Source organism: Branchiostoma lanceolatum, chromosome 5 (assembly GCF_035083965.1).
Source record: "Branchiostoma lanceolatum isolate klBraLanc5 chromosome 5, klBraLanc5.hap2, whole genome shotgun sequence".
Classification (NCBI taxonomy): Eukaryota; Metazoa; Chordata; class Leptocardii; order Amphioxiformes; family Branchiostomatidae; genus Branchiostoma; species Branchiostoma lanceolatum.
The window spans coordinates 3,974,227-3,997,583 of record NC_089726.1 but is presented as its reverse complement, the minus strand read 5'-3'; the positions used below and the strand labels follow the sequence as shown (position 1 = coordinate 3,997,583).

At 45.8% G+C, this 23,357-nt stretch overlaps 3 protein-coding genes across 3 annotated transcripts; 2 read left to right on the top strand and 1 right to left on the bottom strand.

Moving 5' to 3' along the window:
• The first annotated feature begins 207 nt into the window (after positions 1–207).
• LOC136434794 (uncharacterized) lies at positions 208–13,111 on the top strand. The gene is made up of 14 exons (XM_066427856.1): positions 208–597; positions 1,137–1,379; positions 1,629–1,874; positions 4,715–5,149; positions 5,805–5,993; positions 6,514–6,581; positions 7,124–7,259; positions 7,842–7,968; positions 8,476–8,558; positions 9,106–9,243; positions 9,557–9,718; positions 10,758–10,981; positions 11,359–11,469; positions 11,919–13,111. The coding sequence occupies exons 2-14, from the start codon at positions 1,160–1,162 to the stop codon at positions 12,129–12,131; spliced, it is 2,352 nt and encodes a 783-aa protein (XP_066283953.1). The 5' UTR covers positions 208–597; positions 1,137–1,159; the 3' UTR covers positions 12,132–13,111.
• Positions 13,112–13,374: 263 nt separating this feature from the next.
• Positions 13,375–18,325, top strand: LOC136434496 (uncharacterized). The gene is made up of 4 exons (XM_066427316.1): positions 13,375–13,497; positions 14,990–15,974; positions 16,186–17,153; positions 18,158–18,325. The coding sequence occupies exons 1-3, from the start codon at positions 13,429–13,431 to the stop codon at positions 16,716–16,718; spliced, it is 1,587 nt and encodes a 528-aa protein (XP_066283413.1). The 5' UTR covers positions 13,375–13,428; the 3' UTR covers positions 16,719–17,153; positions 18,158–18,325.
• A 91-nt stretch (positions 18,326–18,416) lies between these two features.
• Positions 18,417–21,322, bottom strand: LOC136434495 (uncharacterized). The gene has a single exon (XM_066427315.1). The coding sequence runs from the start codon at positions 21,145–21,147 to the stop codon at positions 18,418–18,420; it is 2,730 nt and encodes a 909-aa protein (XP_066283412.1). The 5' UTR covers positions 21,148–21,322; the 3' UTR covers position 18,417.
• Positions 21,323–23,357: the final 2,035 nt, after the last annotated feature.

Below are 23,357 nucleotides of genomic sequence, written 5' to 3'. Positions count from 1 at the left end.
CCTCTTGTTGTATATCTTGACCTGGATGTGCTATGGTCTTGATTTTTTGGTGGCAGATAGCTTGTGATGTAATGAAGACGTGGTGTGGGTTTGGGCCCCCTAGCAGCTTGCTCTGGAACTACAGAGGCGTCATCGTGAAAATCTTCTAAGGAGAATAACTGAACAAAGGAACGACGGATTTCCATGATATTTTTTTTACAGATATCAACTGCTCCAGCGGCTCACTGGTCCAGGACGACTGCACCTGTTCCATCGTCACCACCACTACACCAGCACAGGCCAGTACAGGGACTCCTGCCCGTGTGGCTGTATCATCAACAGAGAGCAAAGTTTCAACCGAACAGCAACGCCGACGGTCATCAAGTGAAGCTACTACCGTAACAGCAACGCAACATCACAGCAGACCTCCCACATCGAGCAGCCATCGTCCTCTAACGTGGGCTTCTACACGTGACACACCAACAGCTGCACCTGTCGGGTCCACCACACCTGCAGCTCACCATCCATCTACAATACCAAACACGCAAGGCAGCTTACCGCTAACGCCAACAGCGAACCATTGGACAGCTGCGACTACACAAAGTCAAGTGAGCAACGGTGGGCTTTCCTTGCTTTTTTGTTTTATCTTCTTTTCTGATCACAAACATTACCATATCATCACATTTCTGTGCTTTCAATGATATGAGGTACGATAATATGAGACGAATACCACCAATAGACATCTGAGAAGTAAAAGAAAAAAATGTTCCAGTAGCAAAACTCGCTAGTGTAAGTAATGCTGCCTGATGAAAATATATCTTGCTATGCAATGTAGGGAAAGGCCTATCATGTGGGGAAAGGAAAACTTTACACACAACGTTCATCATTGTTCCTTAGGAGATTCTTAATCGTGACACAACCTACTATCCTAATTGCGTGACACGTGACAGTCCGCATTTAGGCAATCGAATGGTGACGTATTTGATAGGTAAATTAAGGAGAATCGACCTATTCCCCAAGGGCTGTGAGGCACGCCAACATGTACCACCCCTTAATTTGAACGGGTTATTTGTTCCCAGGGAGACATGTCTATTACCTAATGTCGTGATATTTTAGACTGGACGCCATGTCGTAACTACAATTTTTCTCTTGTACAGAGGTCTGTTATGCAGGAAACGGGATGTCGTACCGCGGTCCCGTTTCTACAACGCTTTCCGGGAAAACCTGCCAACCCTGGGACAGCCGACAGCCTCACGACCACGACTTCCTCCCGACAACGTACCCAGACTCCGGTCTCCTTCTCAACTACTGCCGGAACCCGGGAGAGTTCGGTTCCAGACCGTGGTGCCTAACAACGGACCCTAGCGAACTGTGGGATTACTGCAACGTTCCGGATTGTGGTTTGATGATTTAGACAAAATTATTTTGAACGAAGCGCGGTTTTTTAAAAATCCGTTGTGTACCAGAGAAGATTTTCACAGTTTATGTACCTCTACGCTGTAAACGGTCAGAAGCATTAGTCCAAAGTGCTCTGCTCAGTCCAATAAAAAAGTACCCTTTCTGTACTAACATAACATCATTGTTATCCTAAAAGACATAAACACTTATACATGTAGACGCTTGATTATACATTTGAACAACTTTTGCAGGTAAGAACTGTGCTGAAGGCATCGGTGAAACCTACCGTGGGAACGTCTCCTCCACCCAGTCCCACATCCCCTGCCAGAGCTGGAGCAGCCAGTCTCCTCACCGGCACGACCGCACCCCGGCTAACTACAGCGGGGACGGCCTGGTGCGGAACTACTGCCGCAACCCCGGACTCACCGGCGCCCGGCCGTGGTGCCTCACCAGCAACCCTAGCGTCAGATGGGATTACTGCAGCGTCCCACGATGCGGTGTGGTTCCGGCGTGACGTCAATTTTTTGTTTAGTGGGATCAAGGAGGTTGATGGGATAGTGCGCGTGCGTAGAGGTTGGGTTAGGGTTGGTGATGTAGGTTTAGGGCTAGTGTTACTAGCCAATAGGATTAGAGTTACGGTCGAGTTAGGGCTGTGGTTAGCCTCCACAATGCGACGACTCCTCCAAAATTCGAAATGGACCTCTATCCTTGGTTGGATGGGATAACTGCAACGTACCACGATGCGGTGTGTTGTGTTTATAGTGTTTATCAAGATACCATGTAGCATAAACGTTTCAGATTGCAGATGCAGAGACCAGTGGATTATGATAATGATGTAGCATTCTAGCGTTAAATTGATAAAAGATTAATATAGCCATACAGATTAAACGAAACACACATTATCATAACTTTAAGACATACAGGAAATAAACAAATTGTGGATAGAAAATAACTGATTATCTTTTTCAGGCGACAGTTGTACTCCACGCCAGACAAGCTGTAGCTGTGATGGTTGTGATGCGCAGCAAGAGTCATCTGAGGGTACGCATTCCGACTTAGTCCCGGCCCCCCATTACTCTAGACGGCGATCGCACTGCGACCTCCATGCGACCTAGATTGAACTTGTGTGACCCTTGATTTCATAATTTTAATATCATGCAAAATGTATAAGTATGACTGAAAAGACATACAGGGCGTAAAAAGATTCGTTTCTTTGAAATTCGTTGAGCGCTCTGTCGAATCGCTCGTTCACGGGGCGGTCGCAGAATGGTCGCCGCCGCAATGGAAGGATTCTTTGTTGTGAGGTACTGAGCTACAACCTGTGGTACAACCTGTGCTTGCAGAAATATCATATGATATTTGATAACAAAGTTAACTGCAGCTACAAGTATCGCTGCTAACAGATGCAGTGTAAATAGTACTCTATCCGAAGCGACCCATGGCGAAACTCCATTAGAGGGTTAAGGTATGGGCAAAAAGTCCGGAGTGTCGCCGGATGGGTCACTGAACGGTCTCGTGACAAAAAAGAACGAGGGCGGGTGGGTGGGTGCTAGCTTCGCCGAACTTCCTTTACCTTACCCCACAAGGCTCATTCACAGCGCCCACCTAAGTTACCCGACTTATTCGAACGGATACGACTAATTCTGACGACGGTACATATAGGATCCCTCCTCAGCACCTGGAACTAGCCAACTCGACCTCCAAACAGGCCAGGAACGAAAACCAACCACCCCTGGGCCCCCCCCCCGAGCCCCACCGCCCCCCCCCCCGGCCTACGAGTCTCTCCTTCTCTATTGCTCCCCGTCCCCCGCCGTTCGACCACACCGTCGTAGCTCGACAAGACAGAGAATACGCGTTCTGAAGCTTAAATACGGCTCTGTGGACAGGTGATAGAGTACAGGTGGTTAGTGAGGTCACGTGGGCTGCTTCCGACCAGGTGTCGCCTCTTAATGACGCGAAACTCGGTCAGAAGCGCCCAAGTGTCTCACTTTGAACACTTTCACGGGCCGCATCTATTAGCAGCGACACCTAGCTGCAGTGCGTAACAGAACCAGTCAGAATTGCCCTGAGGAAGGTGTCAGGTGGTCAATGAAACAAGGGTTTGAAAAAAAACTCTTGGTTGTGTACAAAGAAATTTGTTATCCAGTGACTTACCGACCTGATGAAACTGTTCACATGTCCAGTGTACAGTAACTGTTCTTTTGAAAGGTTGGTCATGGTTGGGAATTAGAGTGTTCTTATATCTGCTTGTCCTGGCTCTGATGGTAGTCAGGAGATGGTGTCGTGTAATTTCCAATCTCAAAATACTGCCGATCGTGGTAGTGCACTAGTGTACAGTCATGTAGATGGTGGTAATGTATCTGGTGTCGACTGTCTCTTTCTGTGATGTCGCCGCGGGAAGGTGGATACATCATTATGTATAAACAGCGACACCTATGCTGCATTTCAATGTGAATCAGTCAGAATCGCCTTGAAGAAGGTGACAGATGGTCACCGAAACGTCGGTGGAATAGTCACTTGGTTGTGTACTTACCAAGACTTACCAACCTGATGAAACTAATCACGAAGGTGGATACCAGTTCCCGAATGTCTCTATCTCAACCAGTCGTTTAGCAGAGCAGTAGCACCGGTCACGACGCTTAGCCTCTAGTGTGCTTATGTAATCATTTCCGTGTCAAAATACGTCTACGATATATGTATTTTTATTACAAAAACGATATCGTTTTACGTATACGATATCGTCTCGGTACCAAAATATCGTTATATTCCGTTGTACACAATAAAACCACTTTGCTAATATATCATATCCATGTCAAAGTATCGTATTTAAATGCATACCTTGGACTAGCGAAAATGCGTCTACTATATACGTATTCAATTGCTAAGAGATTGTTATTAAACGTTTGTACAGTGTACCTTACATTATCGTCAGCAGGTATGCGATATCGCAACTCTGACAATTTAAAAGAAAAATAGGTATCGTTGAATCGACCATCTGATTTATGCTAGAATGTTCATTCTAAATCCAAATATTGTATTATCAGACGCACGTATAAGGAGCGTGAGAACGTAAACTATGTTATATTGAATGAAGACTTTTATTGCACATTAAAAGCTTAGGCGATAGGCTTGCACCCCGCGCAAGAAATTAGAACGACTATTTGGTCGCATCCCCGTCTTGTATGACAGCCAACGAAAGGATATGACTCACCCCGTAAAAAGGGCGGTATAACCCCGTCGCAGCAAAAGCACGTCGACTGATGATGATGATTTGGTTGTAACGCGCTTAAGTATCGTCACACCTCGACTACCTTTTTTGTTCAATAATTGTTCAAAGGTGCAGGCACCACTAACATCGCCCTGCACCGCCTTGCGGCCCAGTCGAGTACTGCAGCAAGAGCTGCTCCCGGTCGTGCTGTAGACGGAAACGACAGCCCTGTATGGGTCGGGGAGTCCTGCACCCACACGACAAATGAACGCGACCCGTGGTGGCGAGTCGACCTGGGCACCAGTCAGTCTGTGGGTCGGGTGGTCGTCACCAACCGGAAGGACTGCTGCTCGGAGCGGCTGGAAGGCTTCAGGGTTTACGTGGGCGACAACTCCGACGTGACGGCCAACCCGACATGTGGGGGACCGCAGTCCGTGGTAGGGAAGGACGTCATCGCTGTGAACTGCGGCAGACTGACGGGCCGATACGTGGGGATAGCTCTGACAGGCGCGGGGAGAATCCTTACACTCTGTGAGGTCAAGGTCTTCGGAGGCACGTCTCTTGGTAGGATTGTTGGATAAATGAAATCTAATTACATTACATTAGAGGACCATTGCAAACTCCGGGAGCGGTGTGGCCAAATGAAATTACTCTTTTTCTATATGGGTTGCCACTTCCACGACAGGGGTGTGACGATACGCTTCACTTAAATGGTCGTTCTCATTGCGCCGACATGGGTGTGACGATACTTTAGCGCGTTACAACCAAATGGTCGTTCTAATTTCGTGCGCGGGGTGCAAGCCTATCGTCTAAGCTTCTTATAATATACGTTCTCACGCTACGTGCGTTTGATTTTTGAATTTTCAATGAACATTCTAGCATAAATCAGAGGGTCGGTTCAACGATACCGTATAAAGAATCTTCAGAATTGCGATATCTTTTCCCTTCTGTTCTCCCAGGGCAAACACGATTGGATTTGTGTAACCCTTGATTTTATAATTTTAATATCATGCAAAATGTAAAAGTATGACTGAAAAGATATACAGAGACTAAAAAGATGCGTTTCTTTGGAATTTATTAGGCTCTCAGTCAAATCGCTCTGTGGCAGGTCGGTCGCAGACAGGTGGTGTTGAAGTATCGTAAGTGCTTTATGAACCCGATGTAGTCACCAACCTGATGAAACGGTTCACGGGTGGCACATGACGTCCTTTCCCCTCAGCAAACGCGACGGCGAGCGGTTGGAACCCGGCCTGGGGACCTTACCCCGGAGTCGCCGCCGCCTCCTCCCCGGAGAAGGCACTGAATCCGTCCGACGGAGGGACGTGGAAGGACTGGCAGAAATGGTCGACCGGAAGTCCGCTACCGAGCGACTATGACTCCACTGTCAGTCCGGTAGAGCTGCTGGGCGGTAGGTAGACATAATAGCATCATCATCCAACAAATAGGGACACGCTACAACAAGACATGTTGTAGTAAGGGGTTACATTCGTCATTTCAGATGGTAACGTAAAGCCTGCGGTACCCTTTTATGAGGAGGGAGCTTCTGGCATAATCCTTAAGCGACCTATGCACCTAAAGAATATATTGCTTTTTTCATGTATTTTTTCTCTCTCCGTGTTTTGAGTGTGTGTGTGTCTTTGTGTTCTTTGGATACTTTGACCAGCATAACTTGTTTTCGAAATGTGCTCGAAATGTGCTCGAAATGTCAAAGGTTTTCTCCATGAAGGCCCTTTTCTATCTTTTTTGAATGTTTGCAGAAAAAGTTTTGTGAAGAGAACCACAGACGACAATAGTGGTATCATTACCATGTCGTTTCATTTCATGGCTTAAGTCCTTTTTTAAGAGAAAGGTTTGAGTTTTCGCAAAACTATCGATATATCTTTACATTAGACAAGCTTATTACTGTTCGATGACGTCATGTTCTACAGGCAAGAGTCTTCCAACATCGTCTGGAGTGAAAATCCGCCAGGTCGACTACCTGGACGAGGAAAAAATGGTATGGAAAATATGGTAGAGCAGAGATTACAAGATGATTAGGATTGTCTGTTGTACAAATAAACATTGCCTGCGATACTGGTTGACACAATTTCGCACTGCAGCTAGGTGTCGCTGCTTACAGATGCGGCCCTAGCTACATAAACGTTAAGTATTAGCACATGTATAAATAGATAGGTAGTGCGGTGTGGTGCAGCACTGAGAGGACCTTGCAAGTGACCATTCCATATGGAGATGCACACTGTGTGTCCAGACAGCTGAAATCAGAAGAAGCCAGACTGAAGTAAAGCGGATCCGCAGAAAAGAGCTTTGCAACAAAACTGAGTCACCTCACAGATGTGATTTTCGTAGCAGAGACTGTCATTCTCGTATAGGGCTGTTTAGCCATAGTCGATGCTGTAGGGCTGCTGTGAATTAGGATTTTACCATGGTCAATACTGACCGGCGGAGGCCATATATATAACTGCGTTGTTTACAGTGCAGTCCCAAACGTAAAGGAGTATATTATTAACAAACACATGTCGTCTGCATCACCCTCTGAAGGAGCTGAATCTGAGGATGACCTTCAAAGTGGCGTGGAGTGACGTCAGACTGCAGGGGTTGAGCCAGGGCTGGGTGCCCGTCCCGTCTCATCTCTTATGGCTGCCGCCGTTCCGATTCGGCAAGTCGGTCATCTCAGGTAGGTACAAGTGTAGGCGCCCATTAGTGCTATTTGTTGGATGTAGATGTGTCACGTGGCATGCAGCTTGCTTTATCAACAGCACCACATAATCTTTCTTTTCAGAGGGGGTATCAACAAACGTTTCTCACTAGCTAGTATACTTGTTCGGGCTCTTCCTACAGACACAGCAATAATTGTTTTTAATGCAATACTTTGTACAACTACCGCCTATTCTATGCCTCTCGCATTAAAAAAAAGTTCCTCCTAGCTATGGCCATTTCCGCAAGGTGTCTCCCAAAACTAATCCCCTCATGAAGACGTGCGTGCACATTTTTAGAATATTTGGCAACACAATAACAGTACTATACTAACTGCTCTTAAAGGCATCGCCAAAAAACGATGAGGTAGAGTATAGTCAAAGCAGTTTATCATAAGTATCACAGATATAGTACATCAGTTCATTTTGCTAATAGCATCTAGGTATTGTTAGATATTAGAAATGGTTCAATTGTCATGTATCTACAAGTCGCCATGCATACATTGTACCTGTTGCAATTGTCGCGCAATGAAGTTCTTCTTCTTCTTAACCGTTCTTTGCAGCAAAAGAAGCCAGCTCCAGTGGCGGTAGCCCTAAGGCGAACAGCAATGAGTCCAGCTCATCAGACGGTGACACCAGCTCCGTGTCGACGTGGCTATCTCCTGACGGTCAGGTCAGCCACATCATGGCGTGAGTAGAGCGCTTTACGTACTTGTATAATTTGTATCATGGACTCCAGGAAGAACAGTGATGTATCACTAATGGAGATCGTAATAAACCAAACCAAACCAAACGAAACTTAACTTAACTCGTGTCGATTGCTAGTCCACATCCTCCACTCGAACCATTCTGTCAGCCCAGAATCGTCTGTCCTCCAGTGCCTTCTCTAATGCCTCAGAGGGTAGGCCGGTATCTTTCTGTAGCACGTCTATGTAGATGAGGGGCTGCCTTCCTGGTTCTCTCTTTCCACCAAGTTTTGTGGTTCCCAGATGTCATACATATGATCAAACCAGCATGGCCTAATGTATTATCGTGGCAAGTTCGGGGTGTCATACTCATCCATGAACATTTGCAGGTCCTAACAGCTAAACCCACACTGCCCGATATCACTTTACTCATTGTGGCATCCGTTTAGTGTTTAGTTAATTGTTGGTATATGGTGCTTGACTGCTAACATGTCTTCTGCCCCCTCCCCAGTCGTGAACTGCGTGTTCAGTGTCCTGTGGATCTCCGTCGTTTCCCTGTCGACACCCAGGAATGCTTGGTGGAACTGCATGCATGTAAGTCTGTTTGTGACTCCTCTCACTCATGGCAACTTTTCATTGAGGTAAGGATGATGGTCGAGCGAGGAAGAGACAATGGTCGAACACATCGTATGGTCATACATGATGGCATAAGGTTACATGCAAGGTTCAAAGACATTATCCATATTCACTTGCACAAGTTCTAAACTCATTATACACTTAGACAAACAAGGGTCAACCCCGCTGTACGAATATACAATGGTAAAACGCTTGATTCATACGTACGGACATACAAGGGTCAAACAATAGATATAGATATATATACAAGGCTCAAACAGATCATAAAGTCACATGCGAACACGTTAAACATACATACCATGGCCATGCACATCACATATACAAACATATAAGTGTCAGATAGATATATCATACAAGCATGCATGCATGGGTCAATCTCGGTATACAGACAAAATAGCAATACTGTGATAGTGATGATGAAAATAATGATGATGAAGATAATGGAGATGACAATGATGATGATTATAGTAATGATAATGATGATAAGTGAATACCTGGCTTTCAGATGGAGGGACAGTGTTTGAACTGTCCGTGACAGAGGAGTCACCGTCCCCGCTGTCTATTGACCTCACCAATGTCCTGTCGCAGTACAAAGTCACCGGAACACTGATTAAAGCCAGTGTGAACTCCATGCGGGGACAAGGTAAGCTTTTAGGGTTTTCTACTCGATGACGATGACGAGTTTATTTGTTTCTTTGTTGTTATCCAGAATGATAACACGGCTTATGTGTGGCTTTTAATGCGATGATAGGTAGATATGTTGGTGACAGAATGAAAGTTGATGGTGAGATGCTGATTCAGTGCTCACAAAATAAGGTGTTTCTTATCTAACAGAATTGATGGAAGCTTGTAATTATAGGAAATCTGCATACTTGCGGCAAGTAATGGACTGGCTAATCAAATAAAAAGATACAGTAATGAGCTACCATTGACATTGTGTTGTTTTTTTCCAAAAGAATTGCCGTGCGAGTACTTTTCCCAAAGATGCTCGACACTTCGCGACGCTGAGCTGTGTGCAGCCATGCGGTACTGTGACCCGAGAGGCGGGCAGTGCCAGGAATGTGCAGCATACATCGGCGACTGTCGGACAATCCCGACGAACTGCTCTGCGCCATCAGGTAACTTGCCTCGTTTTCTTAGTCTATACTAGACTGTCTTCGCTGGCTAGTAGGGAGAATAATTTGCCAGGGGAGTTTGACTACCGACGAGTTTGACCGGCCGCGCCGCAAATGTTAACCTTACCGTGGGCTGACTCTCCTGGCCAGTCTCCCATTTTTGCCGAATTCTACGATCCGTACCCCCGTAGGAAGGCCTGATGATTGGGCTATTGTTGTCTCCTGCTGCCCTGATAGATCATGCCGCCTAACATCTTTTTGGATGTGCAGAAAAATTAATCTGAGTTAGTAAAATACATAATAAAAGACTACATACTTACCGGAATTTTCCAATGATTCGACCAGCCTTCATCTGCTTTATGACACAATCGCTCAGGGCACTTGCTTTTTTATTCACGTATGACGTCAGCAATGGATCAAAGGTTGTTGGACGTCGAGGGCGCACCCACCATCTCTCAACCGAGACGGGGGGCGATATTGTCTTACAACAACCTTTGACCTATTGCTGACGTCACACGGGAATAAAACCCATGTGTCAAAAGCGATTGAGTTAAAAAAAAATGAGCGAGTCAGTCGGAAATCACACCTGTGAGTACATGCTTTTAGTTGGAGAACAGTTTAATTCTTCGTAGTAATCTTTTTGAATGCAAAATAGTGTTGATGCTAATTCCTCGTCCTCCATCTAGATAGCCCTCCAATGTCATACTCCACATTGGAAGTAGGAATTCACCTTCAGTGACGTCTGCCCTAATTCATCTTTCGTCTCTACATATTGGCATTGATGTTGTCGCGAACGTACTCTTTGTACTAGATGTATTTCGAGCCCTGAGTAAAGAAAATGTGAAAGAATCAAGAATTCATTGTTTTATAATACCATATTCTGTATGTTCAGTCATTTGTATAACGAAGGCAACTTTCTCTTGGCCCAACCTTTCTTCGCAGGCTCACATCATGATCAATTCTGCTGTCCCCGAAGGATTTCATCTATATAATCAAATCAGTATGGCCTAATTTTGATACTATTTTGTCGTTCACCATCTAGATAGCTCGCCAAGGTCGTACTCCACGTTGGAAGTGGGGATTCACCTTCAGCGACGCCTTCCCTATTTCATCTTCCGTTTCTACATCCCGACGACCATCGCGGTTGTGGTGTCCTGGATGGCCTTCTGGATCCACCATACCGAGTTGTCCCCCCGAGTCTTCATGGGCACTGTCACATACCTGGTCATGGTGAAGCAACGTGCGTCCATGACACCGATGCCCTATGTGAGTGTTAAGCCCCCCTCTCACTGGACCCGCGGCACGCTGGCGGCGTCGCTGCGTCCTAAACTGGATTTGTGTTACCCATGACTTTATATTGGGAAGATCATTGAAAACGTATGACCAAAAAGACGACAAAACACACAAAGCTTGAAAAGATTCGTTTTTTGTCGATGAAATTCGTTGAGTGCTTTGTCAATTCGATCGGCCGCAGTGACGCCGCCATCGTGCCGCGGGTCCAGTGAGGGGGGGCCTTTTACTTCGCGGTGATTTAATTTCGCAGTATGGGTGAAATGGAGTGTTCGCGGTTAAACAACAATTGATCTTATTGCCTACAGTTCACATCGCCCCTAAAATATTTTGTATCTGCTCCAACACTACAGGTTTCCTACACCAGAGCCATTGACGTGTGGTATCTGGGCTGCCTGGTGTTCGTCGTGCTGGCCATGCTGGAGTTTCCAGTCATACATGTTACTGAACGAGCAAAGGGAAAGGTATGCATACATCTTATTTCATTTTATTGAACATGTGAAAGTGCAACACAGCGATACACAGGTCACCCAGGCAGCATTGCGGCTGTTGGACGCCATTTAACATACAGTAAAACATCCACATATAAGACAAAGCCATACATCAAAAACATTCATAATATGACAAAAAATAAATCCACTGATGGTACCCATGATATTATGTGATATTAAATGACAGCATTCTTTGTACACAATAAATAATACTTTTATTCAGACTGACGTTTCGATGACCATCTGTCACTTTCCTCAGGGCAATTCTGACTGGTTATCCTTGCACTGCAGGTATAGGTGTTGCAGCATACAGATGCGGACCCAAACGTAAAGTATCATAATCATTATGACGTCAATAAAAAGCCTGTGTTGGGGGTTGAAATCAGTATCCCGTGTTCTTATACTAAATCTTTGTTCCTCAGAAAAACAAGGAAAAGGACAGTCGGGACCAGCCTGTAGTGAAAATACCCCGTGTGCGGCAGATAGGCGCAGCCGAGGCCCCGCCGCCACCTGCCCCGGCTAATACCTGCCTCTACAAGCAGCCAGCCTTGCTCGATTCATTCGCCCGGGTCGCGTTTCCGACAGCCTTTACCATCTTCTTTGTGACTTACTGGATGATCTTATTGTTTACTTAATAAATCTATTAGATGGTAACAAATTTCTGTGTACACAACCAAGAGTTTTATTCAGGACCGACGTTTCGGTGACCGTCTGTCAGCTTCCTAGGGGCAAGTCTGACTGGTTCTGTTGGGTACTGCAGCTAGGTGTCGCTGCTAACAGATGCGGTCACAAACGTACAGTACTAGTATTTACCAATGCAATGTTTATATAACCAGTAATAATTTCCCTGAGGAGGAAGGTGACAGACGGTCACCGAAACGTCGATCTTGAATAAAACACTTGAGAACGTCTGAGTCGGACAAGTTTAACTAATTTCCAACAAAAAAATTTCGACTGTACTACACCAGTCTTTGTCAAGGAAATTACAGTTAAAACTTGTCTCAGAACCATTTCTACCAACACAGATGAGCTTTCAAGATTAAGAGCTTTGTTATTCAGTGACTTAGTGATGTCAACCTGATGGAAGTGTTCACAGGAATAAAGATTTTAGTTTAGCATTTTCCACACGAAAGAGGCGCAATGGGACACTAGTTTGTGTGTTATAAATGGATGTACTTTAGAACCTAAAAAGTGCCCTCTAAGCAAGTATACAATATAGGATACGTACAACATTACACGGATGATTGATAATAAGTGGTTGTATTCGTTAATTCTATAAGCGGTATATGAATGATGATTATATTACCCATGACTGACACAGAAACATGTAACGTAACTCCAATTTTAATGACATGTTTTATATCGTTTAGGCTGGCGACTACGAGGTGCGTTCAAAGAACTAGTAGAATAAATAATGCGTTCTGTATCTGTATCTGTATCTATATAGCCGGTACAACCGCCATTAGGCGTAACACACCAGCTTCGCAGGCACGCAGCGCGGAAGCAGCTGGTTATATTACACCGAGCGGTCTGTTACACCTAGTCTTTGCATATCATTGTTATTGCGTTAAACTCGACATGTTGAAATCCATTCCCATGCAAGATGTCATTAAAGTTTTGGACAAAATGAGTACATACTTTTTCTTGTTTCTTATCTTAAAATCAACTTTTTATATCAGAACGTCACGAACCGTAGGACGATAAAGTGCAACGTGATTTGATGTGAGGTGTGCCACGACGACCTCGACCTAAGTACTGTGTCCTCTTCAGGTCGTTTGCCTCTACACCCCCCAGATACCCTTTGCCCTCAAGCCTAATACATTATTCATAAACAAGGGTGTGCAAGCAAACTGGCACAACCGCTTTACCCCTTCCAGACCAACAGGTGCCATTCTTAAAAGTTGGAAAGACAACAGACAACACACCGCGACCATGTTCTCGTTATTTTCAAGATTAGCGGCGTCCCTTCTCATTATGTTAACCGCCTGTCAATGCGAAACGGTAAGGGTACTTTGCAAGTTGTGTCTTGTGTATGATTATATTTGATGTTGACGCGGTAAGGTGGTATTGTGGTTAGATTTGTTGACTAAGAAGCTAAATGTTCTGGGTTCGAATCTCTAGATCTTACCACAGAAGGATGTTACCACAGTTATAGAAAAGAGTAGGTTTTATCCCAGTGTGAGTGCATCAAACCTTGCAGTCCGATACTGCGTTTATATGCACTACAAAACTTTTATGTTCCGGCTAAAGATGGTTTACCGGGCTTCTGGGTGGACAGCTGACCTACATTTGGCTTTTTCACGCAGGTAAAAATAGAACTCATTATGGCATGTGCATATCGACGACAAGGTATTAAGCCTTAAGGGCATACAAGACTGATTTTACTATCACTGTAAAATACGAATTCAACCTTGCATTGACACTATCGATACAGTTCGCGACAAAACGTTACATGTTATAATTAGAAGTCGTCACCATCCGTTGTTTAATGCTCTTTGTTTTGAGGTCGATGATACAACACAGTAGTATCGTAGTCAGGGGTCAGGGCTTGGGCTGCGGATGTATTAAGGTTGGATCTTTCCATTGATGCATTTTGTAACGCAAAGAGTTTGTTCTCCCTGATGAGCACAGCATATCACACAGACTACGTCACACCTAGTTAACCGAATATTTACCTTCGCCAAGATGGTTATGTTTAGCCGAGCGTGTGTCTGTGTGTCTATGTATGAACACGATAACTTGAGAATGCCTGGATGGATTGTCTATTCGTCTTGATATTTGGTATGTCGGTAGGTCAAAATTATTGGATTTTGGGCGCCCTAATTCGCATGATTATTGGGGAAAGTTTGTAAATCCGCTATATTCTATGACAAGACTCTCTAACGTGTGGCACCTAGCGTCTGTCAGTTGACACACTAGGGCAAATATTCCCTGCTGACAGGGCCTGTCCCCAGGGGCCCTACAGCTGGTGGTCAAAACACAAAGGGATAGTTAGAACCTGTATACAACTTTCAAAAATATGTGGATAGCTTAAGCGAAGCTTGATATAATGAAAATGTAATTATGAAAATCAGAATCTAATTTGCAATTAAAGGGGATATTTGGTAAACCCACTGCAATCCATGATATGACTATTAAACCTAAGAACCTCATTTGCATGATAAATGATGAATACCAATAATGCTTCAGTCGAAAACGTTGAAATGAATTGGCGAAGGTATGAGGTTGTGGAACTCTAGTTTAGGCTGTTTCTGTAATGTATCTACCCATTTCTGGCCTACAATTTGCCCCCTGAATTCACTGTACTTCTTCTTGGAGTAGACATTATACCTAAGGCAGCTGCAAATCCGGAAATGGCTGCTCTTTTGGATCCCAAACAATATTGTTCTTACTCATTTGGGGACACCGGAATGGCAGAAAACAGTTTTTACGGAAGTCTGCACATTAAATTATTCCATTTCTATACCTATTGCTATACCATCTTCACATGCAGGTGAAGACCAAAGTGCTGGTTCTGGGTGCCGGGATGGCGGGAACATCGGCCGCCAAGAGCCTCAACCAGAGCGGCCTGACCGACTTCATCATCCTCGAAGGCACCGGGCGTGTCGGGGGCCGAATTTGGTCGGTGCAGTTCGGCGGAAAGACCATCGAACTCGGCGGGAACTGGGTTCATGGCATCTCCGACGACAATCCGGTATGGAACATGGTCAAAAGTCATAACGTGACCGGCATTGTCAGCAACTGGGACAACATCAAAGTTAGGAACAGCTCTGGCCACGATGTGACCTCGCAGTGGCACACAGTCCTCGCGTCCGTTGACGAGCCATCAGAGGCCACCTACGACTTAGCCGTGGAGAGAAACGCCACTGGACAACCTGATATGCCGCTACGAGCTGGTCTGAAGCTAAGCGGTTGGAACCCAACCTCGTCCATGCAGAAAGCCGTTGAGTACCGCAGCTACGACTGGGGTTTTGGAGAAGGGCCAGATGTGTCATCTTTAATCAGAGGAGAACTTGATCCGACAATAGAACTGTTCGGCGAGTCGGATTATTTCCTCACAGACCCGCGGGGTTATGGTTACATCATCAACCAAATGGCAGAAAGCTTCCTCGCAGAAAATGACCAACGGCTCAAGCTCAACAAAACCATTACCACGATAGAATGGACTTACGATGGTGTGACCGTCACCACCAAAGACGGTTCTAGTTACACCGCCGACTTTGCAATTGTGACATTCAGCATGGGGGTTCTCCAAAGCAACTCCGTCGAGTTTGTCCCGGGTCTACCCGATTGGAAGCGAGAGGCCATTTTTCGAGTTCGCATGTCCGTGTACACGAAGATCTACATGAAGTTCCCATCTAAATTCTGGGACAACAATGAATATATCGTGTACGTGGCAGAGCGCAGAGGCTACTACACCGTTTGGCAAAACATGGAGGCTGAAGGCTTGTTTCCCACAGGGACCAACATTCTTCTAGGTAAGACAAAACATGAAATTAATTAAGGCTAGAGCTTCACTTGGTGAGGTGATATAACAGACTTGTTGCTGACTAACTGATAGTAATGTGGAGACATAATGACAGAATACGTCAATGCTAAATGAAGCCCTTAATTGTAGGTTTTCCTGTTTACTTATTTTAAAGGCAGTAATGTAAACCGAGCGTATTTTTGTTTCTCCTCTCCTTCCAGTGAACTTGGTAGGAGAAGAGGCACGACGTGTGGTGGCCCAGTCTGACGAAGCAACTCAGGCCGAGATCATGGAGGTCCTCCGCACCATGTACGGAGCCGGCATCCCCGATCCCACAGACATCCTGGTGCCGAGATGGGAGCAGGACCCGTTCTTCCGCGGCAGCTACGCCAACTGGGGAGTGGGGATCGATGATGAGGAGCTACGCAAGCTGCAGGCTCCTGTCGCCGGGCGTCTTTTCTTCGCGGGAGACGGGACAGGGCTTCACTATGGTTACCTACAGGGTGCCTTCTTCGAGGGAGCGAGAGTAGCTGGCGCCATCGCGACGTGTGTGGTAGGAGGCCCGTGTGAGGAGGGGTACCAGCCGCCCCGCCGGGGTTGTACCTGTCCCGCTGCACACAACTTCGACAGGCAGGCCACGGTAAACAACGGGTCCTGTCTGTACCCCACCAGTGGCGGAGACCCGATCGTGCCGTTCGCAACATCATTCTACATTCTGGTTATCGCAGCGTTTACATTCACTAGCACGATGTGATGTTTAAAAAAAGTAGTTTGCTTTTGGTCTTGGTGAATGGTCGATTCAGAGCATGAATAGCATTGTCAGTTACCATGAATAATATACTGAAGCCTTCGGCTGAATTTACCAGTTATGTCTAGTATTGTAATACATGTTTGATTGTAAGCTCTAGCCTTGTTAATATTTCCAGCCTACGAAACCTCGGTTTTGTGTTGTTTTACAATAAGCAACAAAAATGTACGTCATCATTTCGTCAATACCTTCAATGATGTCATGCCGCAATCTTTTGTAAAATGATTCACATACACTTTCTTGTAGACTATGTTTAATACTTTGTTGCTTAGGGCGTCTTTTAACTCGGCGATAAAAGAATATCATTAGAATGCGGCTTGAACAAAGATAAAATACAGTACAATGCGCTTCGTCTTCTACTTTACCTAAACTACAAAATAGGTAGCCTGGAATCCATACCCTCGGTGCCTCCCCGATATCTCTACGGCACTGTGAGTGACCCTCACCCGCCCAGACAGCTTAGGCCGCTCGGGGTGTTGTTTACGGCCTTGGATTAATTAGTTCGGCACCGACGGTATGGCTGAAAGCTGTACTAATTCCTCTCGATTTATGGCCCTGGAAGCCCCGGGTGTTCCGCGGCCTGACAGCGCGATTGGACATGGGCGCTGCCCACAGCGGCGAATCAGGATCTGTTTGTGTAGGATAATTGGCTAGCGGAACATGTCAGTTGATTAAACCTCCTTGGTTGCATCATGTACTCAGTAGCAATGTGCTCTTTTGTGTTCACCAGGGATCAATCTATACCTTGTTTAGAAGCACAAGTAAATACCAAAGGTTGTTGTTCCCAATTCTCCAATCCATACAAACTGAAATATCGTGATAATCAAGATCTTGCTCGGCCGCCCGAAAATCTCACGGGTATTGTTGTTCTGATAGCGACATGTTGACGATGACTGTAAACAGCTGTCCTTTCACGCTAATTTCCAGAGTGACAGCCATGAGATCAGAGGGACATTGGGGACCCAGTATAGCTCAGATTTTAAGCTAGTTTAGCAACAAGAGAGCCTTAGAAACAATGTTTTCTGCAGCCTTGTGGTGCGCGCGTGCGTCGCTCGTCTTAGATGGCGGCCATGTTAGATATGGTAATGAGCAGAGGGACCGAACAGCTGAAAACGCGCGCCAACCTGGCGCGCCAATCAGAGCTCAGCGGAATAATTAGATCAGTCTGCTCTGTTCCCATTGGGCGCATCAATCTCATGCGCCTTGAATCAGGCCCATATTGACACCCTGCCAGTCTCTAGGGGCGGCGGAAAGTAGGAAGGCAGCGGAGTAGGGTGTAGCGGAAGTAGGATGGCAGCCAGAGGTAGAAAGGCCATCAGAAACTGACTGGCCCGGTAAAACACAACTAAGCCGACCCTAGAGACTGGGACCAGGCTACAAAATAGGCAGATTCTTTGCTCTAGAGGAGTGTGGCTCTACTTTCCTATCGTGTAAGGAATTTGCCGAATAACGTCTGTCCAGTCGTACCATAGAAAACATTTCATCTCTATCATAAACCGATGAAAATTTAAGCGAGCGATATACACAGATGTAAATGTCAAACATTGAGTTCAGTTCTTGCGCATTTCTCTTTATTTTATTTACATTGACTTATCTTCGGTCATATTGGTCAGGACGCGCAAGATATAAGTCAACTTCCGTTCCATCATCGAAAATTCATGTCTTCTTCCAAACCCGGTTCCAGCTGAACAGCGTCTGGCCTGTCCTCCGGGTCTCCGGCCCAACACTGACACATCAGCCTGTACAGGGAGACGGGACATTCTTCCGGCTTCTCCAGTCTGGTACCACGCTTCAGGAGCCGCACCAGCTGTCCGCAATCCGGACGGTACACCCGGGGGTAGCGCGGCTCCTCTCCGAACGTGGTGATCTCCCACAGCAGCACGCCGAACGACCACACGTCACTGTGGCTGGTGAACACGCCGTCCTGGAGAGACTCCAGCGCCATCCACTTCAGCGGCAACAGGTCGTCCTGGCCGAGGTGCGTTGTGTGTACGTAGACCGTGTTGGCGTAAACGTCCCTAGCGAGACCGAAGTCGGCCAGTTTGGCCACGCCGTCCTCTGTGACGAGGACGTTCCGCGCGGCCACGTCACGATGGACGATCTTGAGAGTTTCCAGCTCTTGAAGTGCGCGGGAAACGTGCACAGCGAACCGCAGCAGGTCGGACAGACGAGTGTCGGGTTTCTGGCGGGACCCTCGTAAGAAGTGAAGAAGGTCTCCTCGCGGAGCGTACTCCAGCAGGATCCGTCTGGGCCGGGACTGAGTGATGATGCCGTGTAGCTGGACGATGTTTGGATGGACACGTTGGTCATCTCCCTCTCTGTGTTCGGACTGATCGTGAAGCGAGATTAGAATATCGACTTCCCGATAAAAGTCCCGGTAACACCGCTCACTCCCATCGCCGCTCTCATGAGCCAGAGAGACCGACTTCGCGGCGACCAAGACCGGTTCTTTCCCAGGTGTGCGCAGCTTCGCTAACACCACGTGACCAAAGGTCCCCTGTCCAATCAGCTTCACCACCGTTAGGTGTTCTTCACACCGTTCCCATGGCAACCGACGGTTTACTGACTCCTCCTCTTCTACCACGTCTTCTGCGACCAGTTCTTGCAGTAGAATACCTTCTTCCTGATGCCTTAGGGGATCGTTCCACAATTTTTTATTCCCTAGAACAATCCTCGCTGATGCCACGATCACAACGAGAGCAGGAATCACAAGAATAGCTAGCAACTGTAGATTTCGGCTTCCTAGTTTAGCCCGAAGTCGGCTGCAGTCCTGTCCAGTCCACGGCTCTGGGCAGAAGCACGTCCCGTTGATGTGATCACAGACACCCCCGTTCTGACACGAACACTTGGAACTACAGTTCAGACCGTAGTGACCATGGGAACATGGACGATCGCAATGTTTCCCCTTCCACCCTGGGAGGCACACGCAGCCGCTCCACCGGTCACACCGGCCTCCGTTCTCACAGTCACACGTGTGGTTACAAAACGTCCCGTACAGGTTGGGAGGACAACTCGTGACGTTTAAAACCAGCTCTTTCTCCACGACGACCCTCGTCCCGGCAGTTTCAGCGACACACGTGTAGACCCCGTTATAGTCATCCCGGAAAGCGTTCCTCGTAAACCCTATGACTGTTGTTTGGTTTGATAAGACCTTGGAGGCGTTCGAGTTAAATGGCCTGTACTTCAGCACAATGGACGACACGTTGAGGTGAACTGCAGTGCACGACAGTGTTATGTTACTGCCGATGTAAATGTGTTGCCTAGGAACAGTTACTATGACTACCGCTTGAGTTGGGATGTCACAGGCCACTCCTATCCACCCCGGAGGACACAGACAGGCACCGTTGAAACCATGGCAACGGGCGCCATTCTTACACACGCAGTCCTGGTCGCACCATGGACCAAACTTTCCTCTTGCACATCCGAGTTTGTCTATTGTAAACTGCATGGAATAGATCGTTGTGTCTTCTGAGATTTGGAAATGAATAGCGGTTGATTCACATTTGAACGTAGCTGGCGACGATGTTTGGTAAGCGTCGATTTGATAAACCCAGAAGTACCCAAAACTTGCGTCATTAACCCACTTAGGCTTAATGAGGCGACTTTTCCTAAGATCTTGGAACACACCATCAGGACTTGTTCGACTTACCAGCTGTGCCTGAACAGTCATGCCTGTTTGGCTGGAAGAACAGTTTGATGCCGTTGCTCCCGAGGCAGAACCAATGTTTGCCCAGCCTATATCAGCCAAACTATTCAGACCAGCGACCGCCGTGACACCACAGACGTCGTTATCTGATCGTATAACAAGTTCCCTTTCCATCTTAGCAGTTGGACTCTGTCCATCAGACGTGTGAATCCAGCCTGTTTCGTATCTAGAAATTATCTTTGAAACGTTGAACAGTCGTTGAGGCCTCACTTCTCTTTCTGGGGTCTCACACGTTGTATTGTATAGCGGTGGGTAACCTTCTACATCACTGATAGCTATTTTGACGGAATAGGTTTCGCTGGAAAGCTGGCATGGTTTATCATTTATATCGGCACACTTCAACAAGACGACGAGATCATACCTTGGACGAACCCGGAAGTCGAGTGGATTAGCGACACACAGGACGCCCTGTGATCCCTCGGGACTGAGAGAAAACCTTCCGTACGGGTCTCCGTCGACGATACTAAAGCTTAACCCGCTGCTTTTGTTGAACAGAGCCAAGGTGATGTTGGCCACAACAGTGCCGACAGGGGTGTTCTCTGGTATGGACAGGTTCAACTTCTGCGCAGAAGAATTGTAGCCGCTACTTCCCGAGGCACTCGGCAGTCCTGACACAGAAATGATAAACGTCCCCAAGGTCCCCAGCCATACGATGATACCAATAGGCATATTGTCGTCAGTAATAACCAAAATACTGTCCTCCTTTCTGTTCGCTTTCTAACGTATACTTACACTTGCTTACAGCAAAAACAGGAAGTTTTCCGGAAGAGCTACGTCGGTATAAAAACTACACTCAACATGACCCCGTCTTTCCACTTTTTTACGGTTCAACAAGTCCCGCTAATTGTATAAGAAGGTCATCTCCAAGCAGATGGTGTATGTTGTACTATGATCATAAATGCATTCTAACCTAAACACCAGCATTTACTGTATGCTGTGTCACTTGAGGGTCTGGGAATGATATTATTAAGCTGCTGCTCCGTTCGGAGGTCTTCCCTTCCAGTCTTGTCAAACCAAAAAATTGTCCTCCTTTCTGTTCGCTTTCTAACGTATACTTACACTTGCTTACAGCAAAAACAGGAAGTTTTCCGGATGACCTAAGCTTCGTCGGTTTCAAAATTACACTCAACACGATCCCGTCTTTTCCCTTTTTTACGTTCCAACAAGTCCCGCTAATTGTATGAGAAGGTCATCTCCAAGCAGATGGTGTACGTTGTACTTGCCTGTTAGGAAAATAAGTACGTGAATGGGCTAAAAGGCTAACATTGTACATGTCCCCTTGGCGCAAGCGGTAACGCAACCCCACTGCTTCGCCATCTGGATCAAATTCCGTGGCCCGAGTTCAATCCTAGGGTGCGACTCCAGCTCGGATTACAGACTACATGCTAAAGGGATTGCATTCGTCATTTCGGATGGTGACGTAAAGCCGGAGTGGCGCCAAATGTTCGCTCCAGCAGACCTTTGCTCCAGGGTTGTGCGTGTGCGTGGGGTTGGAGTCATGGTTACTGTTACGGTTATAAGTTATGTTCACTAATTCTCTGGGTCACTGAGATCTTAAGTCACTTAAAATTTGTACTTTTGTAAAATAAAAAGCATGCACATTTATATACTCACCTTTTTACCTTCGCCGAGAAGGTTATGCAGAGGGTAGCGTTTGTTTGTTTGTTTGTCTGTTTGTAGTGGCACAGAATAACTCAAGAACGCCTTGATGGATTGTCTTGGTATTTGGTATGTTGGTAGGTTTTGATGAGACCTAAAAACAATTAGATTTTGGGGCCCCTAACGGCTTCTTACGGTACTGCAGTGGAACTTCCTGGTTTGATATCTCGTGTTCTGGACATGCTATGGAACTTATTTTTGAGTGGTAGATAGATCTTTGAACAGAGAGTAAGTGGTGTGGGTTTGGGCCCCCTAGCGGCTTTTTTGGAACTGCAGGAGCAGGTTTTGCATCTGACTTTGAAAGGGAATAACTCAAGAAGGGCTTGATGGATGGTAATGATTTTTGGTAGGTAGATAGCTTGAGTGATGATGTACATGATTAGACACCTCTTATGCAAATCAGTATCTAATTTGCATAATTAATGAGGAAAGTTTATACATCCGCCAAATTCCATGATAGGACTCTGAAACATGTGACATATGTAACTGAGGAAGAGAGAAATATTAATTGATATGAACTATGCAAATGAAGACCTCATTTGCATAATTGATGAGGAAATACTATAACAAGATGGGCTTGATGGATGGTCATTATTTTGGGTATGTAGATAGCTTGTGTGATACTTAGTATGATTGGACAATAATTATGCAAATCAGATTCTAATTTGCATAATTAATGAGGCAACTTTAAAAATCCGCCTTGTTCCATGATATGACTATTCAAATTGTAACTGAGGAAGAGAGAAATGTTTATAGATAGAAAATATGCTAATGTGGGCTAATTTGCATACTTAATGAGTAACTTCTTTAATTCCACACTGGCAAATGACGGCAATTTCATAAATTCAATACTTTTTTTTTGGCATCGGGACGTTATGTGAATGTAAACATCGTTGAATCAAATTATGCTGATAAGGGCCTCATTTGCATAATTAATGAAAAATATTAGCATAGCCTTCTTTGTTGAGCTCTTAATTTGTTAAGCTCATACTTTGGACATGTTATATTTTAAGACAATCAACTGGTATGATTTATAATTGATGAGAAACACTCCTAATACATCAGTCATAAAGGTTAAAATCATTTGGCGAAGGTATGAGGTCGTGGAACTCTAGTTTTGAGTCTGCGCCTGTTTAAATTTTAAGGGATGATACAATTTAAGTGATAATTTTGTTTACGAATATTTGAGATCAAGTAATTGAACCTGTATCAATTCAAGA